Source organism: Moschus berezovskii, chromosome 7, assembly GCF_049115385.1.
Source record: "Moschus berezovskii isolate FMDL1 chromosome 7, NW_MosBer_1.0, whole genome shotgun sequence".
Classification (NCBI taxonomy): domain Eukaryota; kingdom Metazoa; phylum Chordata; class Mammalia; order Artiodactyla; family Moschidae; genus Moschus; species Moschus berezovskii.
In genome coordinates, this window is record NC_142466.1 from 29,955,206 (window position 1) to 29,974,664 (window position 19,459).

At 38.7% G+C, this 19,459-nt stretch overlaps 1 protein-coding gene across 3 annotated transcripts in view; it reads right to left on the reverse strand.

The window, feature by feature from the left end:
• FOCAD (focadhesin) overlaps positions 1–19,459 on the reverse strand; it is a 311,664-nt gene that overhangs the window by 182,014 nt on the left and 110,191 nt on the right. For all 3 annotated transcript variants that reach the window (XM_088837878.1, XM_055428152.2, XM_055428155.2), the window contains one exon: positions 13,749–14,006. In XM_088837878.1, the coding sequence (XP_088694004.1) occupies positions 13,749–14,006 (258 nt within the window). The remainder of the gene's footprint in view (positions 1–13,748; positions 14,007–19,459) is intronic.

A 19,459-nucleotide genomic window follows, 5' to 3' on the forward strand; every position in this document is an offset into this window, starting at 1 on the left:
TACTAAGAATTCACCAGGAAACAGAAATGTGTATAAGGCCTTCTCCTTTCTATGTGGACCAAATGAAATTCTACTAATACCTCAAAAAACAAACAAAAAAACATGAAAAGGGACAGAATGAGCATAACTGATCATTGCAATTACTTTTATGTTTCACAACATTTCAATAATGCACTGTTAATTATAAAGACAATACGGTATTACCAAGAAAAACTTTAGACAAAGTGAATTTTGAAACTCCATTGTAAACCTAAGCAAAGCACAAAAAATTTAAAATCAGAAACTACAGGAAAAGGTGTGAAATTAAACAACCATCTGGCAATCTCTACGACAATAAACGGTTCAGTATCATTCAATGCCCACAGAAGCCTAAACCTAAGAATGTCCACACATTTCTTATTGCCTTGCTGATGAGATTGAGAAGCTTAAATACAGAATCTCTGCAGCAAAGGGCTATAGTGACAGTTGGAGGAATTCTTAAGAGTTTCCTTAACCTTACTACCTTTAATTCCGCCTCCCATCTCTGAATCTTGGCAGCCTCCTCTGAGGAGTAGCATCAGCACTCCTTTGCTACAAGGCTAGGAGTGTCCTTAGACGGGGGAGCCTGGTGGGCTTCCGTCTATGGGGTCACACAGAGTCGGACACGACTGAAGTGACTTAGCAGCAGCAGCAGCAGCTCAAAAAGATTCTCCTACTGCTCCGTGGTCAGCAGCCCACACCCGTAAGATTAAGTTCTGTTTAGACTTCTGATGCCGGAGAAGGCAACGGCAAGCCACTCCAGTACTCTTGCCTAGAAAATCCCATGGATGGAGGAGCCTGGTAGACTGCAGTCCGTGGGGTCGCTACAGGTCAGACATGACTGAGCGACTTCACTTTCACTTTTCACTTTCACACATTGGAGAAGGAAATGCAACCCACTCCAGTGTTCTTGCCTGGGACAGGGGAGCCTGGTGGGCTTCCGTCTATGGGGTCACACAGAGTCGGACACGACTGAAGTGACTTAGCAGCAGCAGCAGCAGCAGCAGACTTCTGATGCAGGTAAGATGCTCTCTTCCACTGTGATTGCTCCACTCCATCCAGGAATTCTGCTTCTTTGAGCAGAGGTCTGTATGTCCCATGAGTGCTAAGTTGCTTCGGTCGTGTCTGACTCTCTGCCACCCTATGCACTGTAGCCCATCAGGCTCTTATATCCACGGGATTCTCCAGGCAAGAATACTGGAGTGGATTGTCATGCCCTCCTCCAAGGGATCTTCCCAACCCAGGGATTGAACCTGAGTCTCTTGTGGCTTCTGCATCACAGGTGAATTCTTTTCCCGCTAAACCACCAGGGAAGTCCATATGCCCCTTGCTACTGCTGCTGCTAAGTCACTTCAGTTGTGTCCGACTCTGTGTGACCCCATAGACGGAAGCCCACCAGGCTCCCCCGTCCCTGGGATTCTCCAGGCAAGAACACTGGAGTGGGTTGCCATTTCCTCCTCCAATGTGTGAAAGTGGAAAGTGAAAAGTGAAAGTGAAGTCACTCAGTCGTGTCCGACCCTTAAGCAAACTCTAAAATGAGCTGAGACAATTCTGCTATACTTCCCTTGCCCCCGTTGCCCACATTTTATCCATAGGAAACACTAACATATCTTTTGCTTTGAATAAACTCTAGGCACACAAGTCAATTCCTGCATGGTGGTACTCTTTCTTTTGTCTCCACTATCACAGCAGCCAGCCCATCACCTCCCACTAGATTTGGGGGCGGAGGGGTAGTCATCAACTCATTGCATATATCTGCCCACCCCAGCTGCAAGGGGTCCACATCAAGCTGGATGTGGGGTATGGAGTTTCATTGCAATCTCTGTCACCAGGCTTGAGATAAGGGGCTGGCCCTTGTAGGACTCAGCAGACTCCAGCAACTTTCGCCAAGAATCCTCCCCCTTTTCTTCACCTAACCTTTCATTTCCTCACTTCTAGACCCTTGACATGAGTAACAGGTTAAAAATTGTAATAGTACTCCAACCTTGAGGCTTATTCCTACTACTCTTCAAATTCTAGAGGGTATTCTGTATTAAAACTCATTTTGGTTTCTTAAGGTCTCTACCAAAAATTCTAACATTCTGTTGTATAACTTTATCTCCTCTGTGTCTCATTATCTCATTACTTTCGGATAAATTCTCATCTCCGGCTTGACAGCAAGGCTCTTCAGGATCTTCTTTCCAAATAACTGTCCAGTATCCACTCCAGGATCAATTTTCCTCACCCTATATATCCTAATTTAATACAGTTGATACTTGCAGTCTTGTTACTCCACTGTCGTGTGCCACAGATCTGTGTCTTTGCATATGCTCTCCCATCCTGCTAGAATGCCTTTCCAGTCCCCTACATCAGGGAAATCCGTGGACCTCTTCCTATATGTTCCAGAGACATTTATATACCTACACAATGGCAATCACCACCTTGTTCTGAAAAGTAATTTTTAATACCTCTGGCAACAGACTAGGATCTATGATTCCTAGAAACAAAGACCATGTCCTTTCATCTTAGTATCACCTGAGCTTGCCATGTGCAGGGTATGTAATATGTACACATTGGATGATTAAATCAATGGCTTGAAAATGCTTGATAAATAAAATGGGACATAATAAAAGCAAGATATCTACAGTATTTCAAGCTAAATGATAATTCCATGATAATTCCACTTAATGCAGATCAAGTTGCACCATTAAAGCTTGAATACAATTTGACAACTAAATACACATAAGTACCGTAAAATGCCACCAGTATAATTATCACTAATAACTCAGACTACGAGAAACAATGAAGGTAGACAAGACTGGATTAGAGAAAAATGTTAAGGAAATAAAATTCGATTACTGTCACGTATATACTCTAACAAACTAATTAGCCAAGTGTTGCCAAGTACCAGTCCCTGCTGATGGGTCTTAATGAATAGCTAATTTGATCATTTTAAACGGGCACATTCATTGTACTAATGCAAATGAGCAAGCTCAAACTGCCTAAAAACAATAGTATCAACATCAGCTTATGTTTTAACTCAGCCTATATAAAATTACCCTGAACTCTAAATTAATAGGATTTCATTTAATAAGATTTTACTGTAATCTAACCTAAACCCTATCCCTGGACTCCACATTGCTTCCTCAATTGGTCTGGAAAACACATGAAAATATTGGAAAAGAATTTATTGTTTCTAGGATGGTGGACACATACATCTAATACATTTGTGTATTAATTCAATGAGGCAATGAAACAAGTGTCAAACCCCAGCAACGGGGCAAAACAAGGAGGCAAAACAAGGGAGGCACAGGTTCTCTTGAGGAATTCCTTTTATGAATTCCAAATCTAATTGTGACTCACTGAAAATTTCCTTTGATGATAACTATAGGACAATTCAGGATGGTTAATTTGTCTTTATCTTTAATGCTGTTTGTGATATGACAAATTCAGGTTACATATTTTTTTGTATGTTGGTTTTCTTTAGATCGAGAAAAGAAATACACAGATTCTCTTAAATGCGATGTCATCCACTACCACAACAATGTTCATAAACTAGAATGGCAAGACATGTGATCTCCCAAAGTCCAATCAATACACCAGAAGCCTGACATGTAGAAATGATCCCACCTCTTAACTGTCTGACTCCACTGAATGTGTAACCACATCTAACCCATTTGAAGTAAACTGACTTTAGAATGCCCAATTTCAGTATATCAATTACTCTAAAAACTTGCCGAGATGTCCACTGTATTATCTATTATGAAAAGCTCAAAACTGTCACCAGTTGGGTAGAACCCCCGTATGCTGAAAAGACAAAGGAATAGCGTTAAGTCTCAAGACTTCCAGTGATGGAGCTCACATAATTGTTTAGTAATTTTGAAGTAAACCTTTCCCACTAAACCCAGCAAATCAGGCCCATCATCTCAATTACCGCTATCAGAGAGTAGCTATAATTGTGATGAAGTATCAATGGCTTTCTTTTACTTCCCAACAAGAAAATTAAATCTAAAGTAGAAAGGTACTGCTAATGAACCTATGGTTCACCACATAAAAAACTCCAGTACCTCCAAAAATTTATTTATTCCCACCTTTTGCCCAACAGTAGCACTCAAAAAGGATTACATAAGTGTCATATATAAAAAATAGCACTTCATTTGTAATAGAAACAGGCAATAAGACTCTACAAGTTAATTCCAAAGATGTTTGTTTAACTTGGGCTTGTTCAGCAACAGCTCATGAATTACCTATTCCAGGTATCCTATTATGACTTAGCCACTGCTTTCTGGGCCTTTACAACACTGTAGGCTTCTCTGCATCATAGCACATATCACAGAATATTCTAACTGTATACTGTCCATCTTCCCTATGTACTGTGAATCCACCATTAATTATCTTTGTATCCCAAGTTCCAATTAAACTGTGTGCCCCAAAGAGGTTCTTCATGACTCCTTACTAAATGATTCTTTAATGTCCTTTCAAGCTCTTAAATGAACAGCATATCTTATCAAACCTTTTAAATACTTCAAACTTAAAAGCTAAGGTGTGATTTTTCTCAACATTTTGTACAAGTTAGTTTTCAAAATAAAGGGAATACAGCAACTAACATCTTTGTTCACTAAAAGGTCATTTCTCTAAAGAAGTCATACAGATGGCCAGTAGGCATATGAAGGGCTGACTATTGAAAGGCTGAAGAATAAATGGTAGGAGATGCCTACTGGCAGCTTCACCCTGAGGTGTCTGGCCACGATACAAGTAGGCAGGAGGCCAATACCTTCTTCTTCCTTCCTTGCCCTCTGACTAAATCAGAAAAAATATATTCTGGCAGTGGTGGACTTCGTGCATTTTCCCCTTTAGAAGAATTCCGCATGCCTGTTAAGAAATTCAAAGTTACCACAAAATCTGTTACCCTCTGAATCCTTCGCCAATGCCAGAAGCCCATTCCAAGCAGGTTTAAAGCAGAATACAAAGCTACTGCTGCTAACTAATAGTCAACTCGGAGCAGACAGACTCCACTGTTACAAATGCAGTTCTCGGCCCCATGCTCATCAAATTCTACCCACAGCCTTTCTGTTACTCACTGTTCAGTGACACAACAAGACAAATGGCTTTTGTTTCAGTCTATTAGTAAGCCAGCAAGTGTCACAGTGATATAGGGTTAAACTGAAAAATCACAACAATTCTATCAGTGAGAATTTTAAGCAATTCATACTCTGTAGTCTTCTTAGAAGAAACTCAGCCTACTATGAGCACTCAGGCACTCAAGAAAGGTAAAAAATTGACACAGGACCACTTTCCTGAGTATAAACTCTAGGCTTCATGCAAAAAAACTGAAAAAATGTTTAAAAATTTAAATGCCAGTTAAAAACATTTCATTCTACAGATATCTATGTGGGGTTTATAAAGAATAAGTAAACATATCGCCACAGGATGGAGTAGATACTTGACCTTGTATTTTCGGCTGTGTTTCTCTTTGTCTAATTGTTTCATGCTGACAGGCTCATCCCAATTTTGCTCTAGGCATAATCGATACTAAGGCTACAAGGGAATAGTAGTACAGCATTTCTTATCTGGAAAGCTCTTTATTAAAAGTACTGTACACTCTGACTTCTTTTTGCTGGTGTGAAGAACATAGGAAGCAGGCTGACTTCAGGGGGGCAGCAATTCATAGAACTCAGTGACAACAGAACAGAATGCAACGTGTCCAAAGACTCTTTGTGCAAGTTCCTTTATAGAATATATTTTCTCTTTTTCTCACAGCAGTAACTTACAGACCATTAAATTTCACACATTTCCTATTCATTTTCCATGTTAAAATATGGCTAGTGACCCAGAGTAGAACCATCACAGGATTCTTCCCTGAAAGTCAACTTTTTAACTGTTTGATAATCTATGACTTCTAAAAGACCAGCACATCCTGGGCCATGAACCTGCCCTCATACGTGATTTAAATGGCTCAAACATGTGTACACTGTCAAAACAACAACAACAAAAGCCCTGAAAACATTACAAAGGATAAAATAAAATTATCAAAGGTTGCAACTGTTTCATTAAGACCTTTAGCTAGACTTAACAATCAAAAGGGAAAAAGAAAGCAAAAGTCTCAGAGTTGTAAATGCAAGCAAAACCAAAATAAGAAAGAAAGAAACAAACAAAAAAAACACAACTCTATCCCTACTTAAAAGAGAAAAGCATGCAAGTACCAAGGGTTTGAAAGAGGCACTGGGTTTCACAAAAAATTTCTTAAGTTCCTCAGTGAAGGAAGGTAAGGAGGAGATTTTTGGTTCTCTAAAGCCAAAGTTTATAGATTTTTCTTCTTTGGCATACATCATTTTATAAACAAGTTAAAAAGAAATCATTATGCCTTACGTGTAGCAGTTAGAGGTCTTCCACTGAAGATGAAATACTAAGCTACTGTACGATTTCACTTTAAACCATCTCAGCCTATCTAAAGCTATTCATCTTCATGATTAATGTTCCATTCAGATGTCTAAGTATTTAATCTTGCCATAAATGCTTAACAATATAGAAACATAGCAAGAAAACACATTTTCTTACACTTTAAAACCACTAACAAGCAGTCTGGATTCCAGAAGAGAATATAATCTATTGTCAGGTGTTCTCTTTATATCCATTTATGAAGACATACTATTGAGTACCTAATAACCTATAGACTTACGCTGAATCACACATCTATGTAAAAAGTAGCTTCTTCCAACACTTCTATTATTCTTTAGGATATAGTGCTTTGGGTAAAGAAATCTCAATTCCAATAGTTACAGGGAAGCTGTATTGTACTGTATAGTCAATAATATAGGTAATGTAATAATTATTATATATTTCATACATTACATCATTATACAATAATTATAACAAATATTATACTAATTAGCCAATGATACAGTTAATATAATTTAACTAAGCTAATAGATATTAGAGAAGGTTTTAAGAGGTGAGCAATATCCCTTTGTTTACAAGGGACAAGAGAAGTATTGTGAGGAATTGGGGGTGAGGGTGAATTCCAGGCAGACACAGAGAGATGTTTATTTGAAGCTACCAGAAGGAATATGGGTGGGTATTACTGGAAATCAAGGTCAGTCAGAGTTGGCAAAGAACTAAACATAAAATTCAAAATGGGAAGGAGGGTTAGGAAGAGAGGAAGAAAAGGTCCGAAACCCCCCTGACCTCTCTCCCCACCCTACCCCTCTGGGTTGTCCCGGAGCACCAGCTTTGGGAGCCCAGCTTCAAGCATAGAACTTGCACTGGCCATCTACTTTACATATGGTAATGTACATGTTTCAGTGCTATTTTCTCAAATCATCCCACCCTCCATCAAGAATGATTAAGAGGCACACAGTACAGATCACTGGTCAGAACAGCCATCATCAAAAAATCTACAAAGAAATAAATGTTGGAGAGGATGTGGAGAAAAGGAAGCCCCCCATTGTTTGGTGAAAATGTAAACTGGTACGGCCACTATGCAGAGCGGTATGGAGGCTCCTTAAAAAAATTAAAAACAGAGCTACCATACGATCCAGCAATCCCACCACTGGGCATATACCCTGAGAAAACCACAATTCAAAACAGACACCTTATCCCAATGTCCACTGCAGCACTACTTACAATAGTCAGGACATGAAGCCAGTGGAACGCTGCGATAACAGCGTTGTATAACACAGGGAGCCCAGCCTGGCACTCTGTGACAACCTAGAGGGGCAGGATGGGATGGGACGGGGCTTGGAGGGAGGCTCAAGAGGGAGGGGATATTTATGTCTATAGTTATGACTGATTCACGATGCTGTATGGCATAAACCAACATAACACTGCAAAGTAATTATACTCTAAAAAAATATTATGATCAACACACTTATTGAAATAATCTATAAGACAAGCAATAAAAAAAGGTGCTATTATCAATTCCATTTGGGATTGTACTGGAGTCCTAGTCAGTGTAGTTTAAAAAATAAAATAAAAAATCTTTAAAAAGATACATGCACCCTAATGTTCACTGCAGCACCATTTACAATATAGAGGACATAGGAGTGACTTTAATGTCCATTAACAGAGAAATGGATAAATAAGATGTGGTGCATATATACAATGGAATATTAGCTGCAAAAAAAGAGAATGAAATACTTCATTTGCAGCAACATGTATGGACCCAAAGATTGTCATATTGAGTGAAGCAAGTCAGACAGAGAAAGAAAAATATCACAAGATACTGCTTATATGTGAAATTTTAAAAAAAAGGATACAAATGAACTCATCTACAAAACAGAAACAGAGTAGAAAATAAACTTATGTTTACTGGGGGTAAGAGTGCTGTGCTTAGTCGCTCAGTTGTGTCCGACTCCTTGCGATCCCATGGACTGTAGACCACCAGGCTCCTCTGTCCATGGGGATTCTCCAGGCAAGAATACTGGAGTGTGTTGCCATGCCCTCCTCCAGGGGATCTTCCCAACCCAGGGATCAAACCCAGGTCTCCTGCATTGCAGGTGGATTCTTTACCATCTGAGCCACCAGGGAAACCCGTAGAAGTAGGATGATAAATTGGAAGACCGGAATTGGCATATACACATTACTATATATAAAGTAGATAACTAAGAATAATAATAAGGACCTACTATATAGAACAGAGAACTCTATTCAATACTCCCTAATGGTCTATAAGGGGAAAAAATCTAAAATAGAGTGGACATACATATAACAGATTCATTCTGCTATACACTGAAACACAATATTGTAAATCAACTATACTCCAATAAAATGTTTTAAAATACTATAAAATTAAAGTTCATAAAATGTCCCCATTTAGGCCTAGGGTCCACATTATCTCTTGATTAGAGACTGTGTTTATATTCACACCACTGATTTCAAACTAGATATGACCAGATCTGGACAAATCACAGAGGTAGGAAATAGCTCTCTGAAGAAGAAAGAATAAGGCCAACTGGACATTACTGTTTATGAGCCATGAAGCCATATGCTTCAATTGTCATTCAGTCATCTCTTAGGGCAGACTGAATGATTTACATCAAATTGTGGCGAAACAAAATTACTCACAGTACCAGAAAGGCAGGAACTGTTACAGAAACATAACCAAAAAGTACATGAATCTATCAACTGCAATTTCCAGAAAAAACACTAATTTAGGAATTAGATGGCATTCCCATATATTATAAGCACAGGCTATGATATAAAAATCTTCCTGTAAACTAAATCAATGTGTTTAAAACTTTCAAGACCTCCATGAGAATTCACACAGAATGCTTATTCTTGGATCTCTCCCCAGAAATCTCTAAGATATTCCTTCCAAGAATATAAAAGGCACTTAATTTTTACTGAGCACCACCTGGCCTGAGCTTATATCTTCTGCAAATTAAGTCTCATGATGTCTGGGTAAGAGAACTATATGAATTACTAGTAACTGCTGACAGCATTTCTAGATATGGGGGAAAAACATTCCTTACTCTTTTCAAGTGTTGATTTATTGCCGTGGCCTTGAGTAACTATCTAGTTATTTTAACACCATCATCTGTATCCAGTACTAAAATGGTACGCAAAAGGCCAAGTTTGCTTCAGACTATCTAGCTCCATTAGACTTCCATGGCACTAAATGTATTAAACTCAATGGAAAATTCATGCCACAGGGGAACCAGGTGAGGAGGGATGGAGGATGAAAACTCAGGGGGGAAGTGGATCCATCAATGTGCATGATAAGAATAATAATCACTTATGTCTTCCCGACCAAGATAGTCACGATAACGTGATCACTGACCTAGAGCCAGACATCTTGGAATGTGAAGTCAGGTGGGCCTTAGAAAGCATCACTACTAACAAAGCTAGTGGAGGTGATGGAATTCCAGTTGAGCTATTTCAAGTCTTGAAAGATGATGCTGTGAAAGTGCTGCACTCAATATGCCAGCAGATTTGGAAAACTCAGCAGTGGCCACAGGACTGGAAGAGGTCAGTCTTCATTCCAATCCCAAAGAAAGGCAATGCCAAAGAATGCTCAAACTACCGGACAATTGCCCTCATCTCACACGCTAGCAAAGTCATGCTCAAAATTCTCCAAGCCAGGCTTCAGCAATACGTAAACCGTGAACTCCCAGATGTTCAAGCAGGTTTTAGAAAAGGCAGAGGCACCAGAGATCAAATTGCCAACATCCGCTGGATCATGGAGAAAGCAAGAGAGTTCCAGAAAAACATCTATTTCTGCTTCATTGACTATGCCAAAGCCTTTGACTGTGTCGATCACAATAAACTGTGGAACATTCTGAAAGAGATGGGAATCCCAGACCACCTGACCTGCCTCTTGAGAAACATGTATGCAGGTCAGGAAGCAACAGTTAGAACTGGACATGGAACAACAGACTGGTTCCAAATAGGAAAAGGTGTACGTCAAGGCTGTATATTGTCACCTTGCTTATTTAACTTATATGCAGAGTACATCATGAGGAACGCTGGGCTGGAAGAAGCACAAGCTGGAATCAAGATTGCTGGGAGAAATATCAATAACCTCAGATATGCAGATGACACTACCCTTATGGCAGAAAGTGAAGAGGAACTCAAAAGCCTCTTGATGAAAGTGAAAGAGGAGAGTGAAAAGGTTGGTTTGAAGCTCAACATTCAGAAACTAAGATCATGGTATCTGGTCCCATCACTTCATGGGAAATAGATGGAAAAACAGTGGAAACAGTGTCAGACTTTGTTTTTTTGGGCTCCAAAATCACTGCAGATGCTGATTGCAGCCATGAAATTAAAAGACGCTTGCTCCTTGGAAGGAAAGTTATGACCAACCTTGATAGTATATTAAAAAGCAGAGACATTACTTTGCCAACCAAGGTCCGTCTAGTCAAGGCAATGGTTTTTCCCGTGGTCATGTATGGATGTGAGAGTTGGACTGTGAAGAAGGCTGATCGCCGAAGAATCGATGCTTTTGAACTGTGGTGTTGGAGAAGACTCTTGAGAGTCCCTTATACTGCAAGGAGATCCAACCAGTCCATTCTAAAGGAGATCAATCCTGGATGTTCATTGGAGGGACTGATGCTAAAGCTGAAACTGCAATACTTTGGCCACCTCATGCGACGAGTTGACTCACTGGAAAAGACTCTGATGCTGGGAAAGGTTGGGGGCGGGAGGAGAAGGGGACGACGGAGAATGAGATGGCTGGATGGCATCACCGACTCTGTGGACATGAGTTTGAGTGTACTCCGGGAGTTGGTGATGGACAGGGAGGCCTGGCGTGCTGTGATTCATGGGGTCGCGGAGAGTCGGACACGACTGAGTGACTGAACTGAACTGAACTGATGTCAATGTATGGCAAAACCAATACAATATTGTAAAGCAATTAGCCTCCAAGTAAAATAAATAAACAAAAAAAAATGATATGTAAAATAAAGACGTATGTAAAAAATTTTTTAAAAAAAAGAAGAATAATCACTTTTTTATAGATGACCAGTGCAAGTTCAATGCATGGAGCAGGGGACTCAAAGCTCGTGCTCAGGGACAATCCAGAGAGATGGGGTGGGGAGGGATGTGGGAAGGGGGTTCAGCGTCGGGGGACACATGTGCATCTGTGGCTGATTCATGTTGATGTATGGTAAAAACCATCACAATATTGTAAAGTAAGTATCCTTCAATTAAAATAAATAAATCAATTTAAAAATAAAATAAAATCATTAGGTGACTAATTAATAGGGAACTATGAGAATCAGGCTTATAGAGTGTGAATGAACTGATCAATCTTAACATTACCAAAAGTTAGATAATCCAGATATGATATTAAATGAATACTTGATTTTCAACAAAGATGTAAAGGTAACTCAATGGAAAAAATACAGTCTTTTCAACAAATGCTGCTGAAATAATTGAATATCCATGCATAAAACAAATAACTCTCTGGACTGATTCAAATAGAAATGTTCTATTTGATTATGATGGTGATTATGTGATTGTGTATAACTGTTAGAACTCACCAAACTGTAATCTTAAAAAGAGTGAATTTAATGTATGTAAATTTTTCCTTAATAAATCTAAGTTTAAAAAATTACACTTTTAAAAAGGTATATTTTCTCATCATTATTAACTCTAAAATTATTAGTTGATATTGATAACTTACATTACTAAGTACTATCAAAAACAATTTCTATTAGTCCCTTATAATAAATAATAACCATCATACCAAACATACTTCAAACCTGGCACATCTCTTTCAAACTTTTCAAAGATTTTCTTTCACAAGATTTTACAGTAGGATTCCTACAATAAATTATGGTGTTACACAAACACAATACTTAAATAAGCACACTGCACATCAGTAAATTCTACACAGAGGTTATCCTTTAGAGGAGCTCCTGACCAAGAGATCAAATCCAGGTCTCCTGCATTGCAGGCACATTCTTTACCATCTGAGCCATCAAGAAAGCCCATACAGAGGTAGAAGATAGCCTTTAAATTCCTACTTTTACCTACCTATTAACTTAGCATCTGCTTACTAGTAGGCTAAGACTTTTCTTTAGTATTTATCTACTCCCCTGTGAATTTGAGCCAATGATTGCTAACATACAACACTATCTTTTTATAAAGTAAGAAAGGTCAAACACAAGTGAAATAAGAATACATGTCATGTAGTCATGTCGACCTGATGAAAGAAATAGAAAATACTCCTCCAATAGGAGATCATGACCCTAACGCATCTATTTGAATCTACTTCAAGCAGTTATTCACAATTAGAGAACTTGCTTTTTCTTTTTCATTCTTTGTGTGTGTGTGGGGGGGGGGGTGTTTTTTTAATTGAAGGGTAATTGCTTTACAGTATTTGTGGTTTTCTGTCATACATCAACAAGAATCAGCCTTAGGTACACCCACGCTTTTTCAAAATACTCATTCTTATCCTTTTGACTGCTCTTCCTTCTATTTAAAGGCCAGAGAAATGATACGATATGGTTACTTCATAACAAAAAGGGAAGAAAAGAACACTATCTCCCACTTCTAGTCTTCTTTTATCCTTTTCAAAAGACTTTAACTCCACTTGTAAGTTCTTATTAATTAATTACATCGCCTTTGCTGCTGCATGAATTTGGGTAACTATATTTAAACATTTTACCTCACCATTCACTTTAACAAGCAAAATTACACTTTTTTTTTCATTTCTTTCAAAACTTCTAAGAAATTATCAACAGGAACATTACATATTTACTTTATTATACTCAAGAACTGTACAGGTAGAAAAAAATGACTCTTTGTCTTCACATCCCAGCATGTTGATCAGTACTATATATAGCAAGGACGCAGTATTTTTTTTGCTTATTAAATGACTGAATAAAAATAGGATTAAATTCCAAGAAGTTAAAAAGAGATTAATGCCTATTATATAGGCACATTTATTCTGAATTAATTAATTTTTCGACCTTAAAAGATTGATATCAGAACCAAGGGCCATGCATCTTGGAATAGGGTGCAACAGTTAATGAAAATGTTAAAAAAAATTAGCAAATCCACCAATAACAAAAACAGTAGATTAGCAACCTATGTAGATTCTCACTGGAAGTGTGTTTTCATTAAAGAAAATATTTGCATCATTAAATATACATCAACTCAGAGGAAGGAGGGAAAAAAATTGAGAAAATAAAGATAGCAAAGAAAAAAGCCTGTACTTTAAAACTGATAAAAATCATCCACAAAGAATAATCTTCGATTCCAATGTCAAGCTTTCCCCTCATTACTGTTCCATTATTTTCTTTCTTTACCTGAGAGGAATCGGCTTGGGCTAATTCTGTAGTGACCTTCAGTATCTGGTGAAGATTCCGTCCCTTATCTTCAACAAGGAGGTAAGCCAGCAGAAGAAAAACATGAGCAGGGATCACTGTGGTTATAGGGAGCAATGACTCCACTGAAGTCAACCAGTCACTTGCCGCAGACTCTTCTCTCATTACCTCAAGGATCCTCCAGGCTGTAAATATTGAACCATACATGCTGGTTATGGGGAACGCAAGCTTGTAGGAGAGCTGAAAAATAAACACAAAAAAAGTATGAATAAATGAGATAAATCTGTCAGAAATATATTTCTGACATTCATTTATTCTTTATAGTTCAAGAAATAGAAGAAATCGATCCTTCCAACAAAATGAATACAAAATTTTCAAATCCTGACCCAAACCTCTCTGTACATATCTGAGCTAATAGGATTACACAAAAAGAAAAGAGTTGCCAGAGGGAAACCCTATAACAGTTTTATTAAAAATTTTCCTCATGTTTACCATTCGCTCCCTGTTGGGGTTGCCCAGGTGGCGCCAGTGGTAAAGAACCTGCCTGCCAATGCAGGAAATGCAACAGACATAGGTTCAATCTCTGGGTTGGGAAGATCCCCTGGAGTAGGAAATGGCAACCCATTCCAGTGTTCTTGCCTGGAAGATTCCATGGGCAGAAGAGCCTGGTGGGCTACAGTCCATGGGGCCGCAGAGACTTGGACACAACTGAGTGACTGAACAAGGCAGAGGAAAAAAAAAGGGGGGAGGGGGTCAATATACAAAATCCAGAGGAAACAGAGTTTGGAAAAAGCCATTACTATATAAGAGGTATTTACCAGTGAGAACGAAGATAGAAAAAATCAACATCAACAATACTGTATTTGCCCAGCCCCAAGCCCCAGTAAGAGGGAACTTGGGGCAGATGGCAGATTTGGACTGAGGACAATTCATTTTTGTAATAGTATGTTGAAAGGAACAGAGTTGGTTCAGCTGGAGTCTGGAAATTCATTAATAGCTTGTGGATAACTCCTGCAGGAAGCAGCAGCCTGACAGCTCGAAACTGAAATGATACCCAAAGAAGATGTTATGCTTAAGCCAATCTGAGCAATGGTTCTTCATGGAAGTCAAGTGGTACAGTCAGGGTCAGAGACTGGATAGAATTCTGCCAGTGTGAGTGGTGTGCCCAAGCAGCCCAGAAGAAGCCACAGACACTGAAAAGGAATTAGATATTGCCTGCTCAAAAAATAATTCATTCAGAGGGTGATGAGACAAATTAGAAATCTCTAGAGTATCACTGTCCTAGTATTAGAGACTCACTTACATGGATAAGGGTAGCAACTGAAAGGATGAGAAGTAAAAGTCAAGCCTTATAAAACTTTTTAATAACAGCTTTACTGAGATATAATTCACATATCATTAAACCCAGGCTTTTAAAGTTGATAACTCAGAGGATTTTAGTAATTCATAAAGTTGTATAACCATCGTCACCAGCTAATTTTAGGACGTTTTTCTTCACCCCAAAAGGAAACTCCATGCCCATTAAAGTGTTAGTCACTCAGTCGTGTCTGCCTGTGAACCCATGTACTGTAGCCACCAGGCTCCTCTATCCATGGGATTCTCCAGGCAAGAATACTGGAGTGAGTTGCCATTTCCTTCTCCAATGTCCATTGAAAGTCCTTCTTTATTCCCTCTGATCCCCAAGCCCTGGCAACCATTTAATCTTTTATTTTGGCTATTTCATATAATAGGAACCACACAATATGTGGTCTTTAGTAACTAGCTTCTTTTATTTCACATAAAATAAAACTTTTTCAAGGTTAATCCATGTTGTGGCTGACTGGTATCAATCAATGCTTTGTTTCTTTTCATTATCAAACAATATCTCACTGTATGGATATATATTTTGTTTATCCATTCATCAATTAATGGACATTGGGGTTTTTTCCCACTTTTTGGCTATGACAAATAATGTTGCTATGAATATTACTGTAAAAGTTTTTGTGAGGACATAGATATTCAGTTATTTCAAGTATATGCTTTAGAATGAAGATCACTTTTATTTGAAAATAAATGCCACTATAAAAACATATGAGGACGCTTTATCTTTTCTGATATGGAAAGATCTCACACAGGAAAATACAAGATACATACAGTGTGCCTGAAATGCTGAAATTATTTTAAAGTGAAGCATAGGGACTATATATTTATATTTGTATAAATATGTACAAACACACATACACATTTGGAGTGTGGTAAGACAAATCAGGAGAAGGCAATGGCAAGCCACTCCAGTACTCTTGCCTAGAAAATCCCATGGATGGAGGAGCCTGGTAGGCTGCAATCCATGGAGTCGCTATGGGTTAGACACGACTGAGCGACTTCACTTTCACTTTTCACTTTCACACACTGGAGAAGGAAATGGCAACCCCAGGGATGGGGGAGCCTGGTGGGCTTCCGTCTATGGGGTCACACAGAGTCGGACATGACTGAAGTGACTTAGCAGCAGCAGCAGCAAGACAAATCAGAAGTCTCTAGAGTATAACTATCCTATTATTAGAGACTCACATGGACTTGCACACACATACAAAAGTATTTAGACAAACAGAAGAAATTAATAACTACTAATCCTCATCTTCTTCATTTTGAGAGTGTGGAAATTGGACAACCAGAATCTAAGGTGAGAAAGAGACTGCACATTGTATACCATTTATGATTCTTAAACCATTTCAATATATTAAAAATACTTTATTTATTATAGTCCTGTCTCACTAAGAATTTTTTTTCCCAAGAAAATGAAATTCATTAAAGACTAGAGTCAAGTTCTTTAGTCTAGTGACAAACAGCATTGGATTTCAGATTTAAAAGACCAGGACTTTAGCACAGCCATGACAGTTATTAGACAGTTATTAAAAATTGTTACAAATTTCTCTTTACTTTCCTCATCTATAAAATGGAAGTAATGCCTATCTCCCTGCCAAAATTATGAGGTTGATAAAGAAATAGTATCTACAAAGCACCTAGCACAGTGCCTAAAGTTGCAAAGTAAAGGAAAATATTATCCTTGTCATCTTCAGGAGAGAAAAATAAAATTGCTGGATATGATTATAAAAGGAAGCAATTGGAAATTACCATGAACCATAAATTGACTAGACAGCAGCGATATTACAGAGTAAACATACTAAAACATTAAAGTAATCCTACTGTGCTTAAAGTATTAGTCCAGGTTTAGGCTCTGTTTTTCATCTGTTCATCTAAGGTTAGAATCACAGGAAAAAGGCATGTTGACTCAGAGATCACAGAATGGTCTCTCTGTCCCACTGAGTGACAGCTGCCACAGGCACCATCCCAGGACAAAGGTGCCACCAAGGGTTTTCTCTCAGTACCATCTACCAAATCCTGGCCCCGTGGAGTGCTGGTAGGCCCTGAGTTTTAGAGGAGAAAGTAGGTGTTTAAAGATAAAAGACAGGCTTATGTTAAATGAATTATATCTCAATAAAAAAGCGAAGAAACAATAGAAAAGTCACATTTAAGTGAATATGAAATGGTTGCACAACATCTTCTACATATGTAAAACAGCTGCAAATCTTTACTTTTTAAAAAACTTTAATAAAAAGGTTCAGGTACATAAAATACTAACAACATCTGCTCATACTTCTTTGTCTAGAGGACTGAAAGAAAAATTGTGAATGCAGGTGAACAATATGGATTTTCATTAACTTAAAAGAATAACAAATATCTATAATGTGGACTGAAACAAGCTTAACAAAAGTGAGGCCAGGATTTGATCAGGAGCGGGAGTGTGGAACAAACCTAAACACACTGAAAAGTAGCACAGGTCTGTGCAACAAGGGATTTAATTACTCACCAGACCAGAAAGAGAAGACTGGAATAGATAAAGCCTTAAGAGTGTCCTTCTGTTCTATACACCTATGAAGAATCTAATCAAGAGTTGAAAGGCTTAGTAGTGGTTAATTATCACCGAAAGACAAAACACCATTCTCTGTATCCATGTTATTAAGAAGACAACGATAGAAGCACAAGATCTAATTTCTATTAACTTCCAATCAAAAGCTTTCAAGAAACCAGTTTACTTCAATTTACTATTGATCTACTGTTTTCCTGTAAATCTGAAATACTCCCAATTAACTCCCAAGTTCAGCACAAAGATGGCAAATTACTTTTAATAAAATCAAAGTGGCAGCAATAGAGTGTAGGCAAATCTAAACTCTATTTGTTAAACAGACAAAACCTGAATCTCAACCCTACATCCACTACCTGTGTAATGAGGGGGAAATTAATTAACCTCCATAATTTCTATTTCTTCACTTACTGTAGGATTATCATCAAGGAAATGCAAATCAAAGCCACAATGAAACAGCATGTCATAACCACTCCTGTGTTAGTCGCTCAGTCATGTCTGACTCTCTGCGACCCCATGGACTCCCCATCAGGCTTATCACCCCATCAGGCTGCTCTGTCCACGGAATCCGCCAGGCAAGAATACTGGAGTGGGTTGCCATTCCCTTCTCCAGGGGATCTTCCTGACCCAGGGATCAAACCTGGTCTCCTGCATTGCAGGCAGATTCTTTACCATCTGAGCCACCAAGGAAGTCCTTCACAACCACTAGTATGGTTGTAATAAAACAACAGGCAGTAACAAGTGTTGGCAAGTATATAGAGAAACTGGCACCTTCACACACTGCTAATGGGAATGCAAAATGATACAGTCCCTTCGGAAAAGTCTCACGGCTCCTCAAATGATCAAACACATGGTTACCATATGATCTAGCAATTTCACTCCTAGGTTATCTGCTGCTGCTGCTGCTGCTAAGTCACTTCAGTCGTGTCTGACTCTGTGTGACCCCATAGACGGAAGCCCACCAGGCTCCCTGTCCCTGGGATTCTCCAGGCAAGAAACTGGAGTGGGTTGCCATTTCCTTCTCCAATGTGTGAAAGAGAAAAGTGAAAGTGAAGTTGCTCAGTCGTGTCCGACCCTTAGCGACCCCACAGACTGCAGCCTACCAGGCTCCTCTAGGTTATCTACCCAAGAAAAAATGAAAATCTATGTCCACACAAAAACTTGTACAGGAGTATTCACAACAGCATTATTCACAATAACCAAAATTTTCTTAAAAAAATTAAAACCCAAATGTTCAATAGATGAATGAAAAAATAAAATGAGGTAGCTTCATACAATGGAATATTATTTGGAGGTAGATTTCTATTTTGAAGTAATAAAAGTATTCTAAAATTGACTGTGGTATTGTATACACAACTCTGCAAACACACAAAAAGCCACTGAGTTATGAACTTTAAATGAGTAAAATGCATGTACATGAATTTTATCTCAATCAGTTCAGTTCAGTTCAGTCGCTCAGTCGTGTCCGACTCTCCGCGACCCCATGAATCACAGCACGCCAGGTCTCCCTGTCCATCACCAACTCCTGGAGTTCACTCAAACTCATGTCCACAGAGTCGGTGATGCCATCCAGCCATCTCATTCTCTGTCGTCCCCTTCTCCTCCCGCCCCCAACCTTTCCCAGCATCAGAGTCTTTTCCAGTGAGTCAACTCGTCACATGAGGTGGCCAAAGTATTGCAGTTTCAGCTTTATCTCAATAAATTTATTTTAAAAAATAATCAGAGTCCCATTGCATGACCCTTGGCAAGTTATCTTCTCTATATTTCAGTTAACTCTTGGATAAAATTAGAC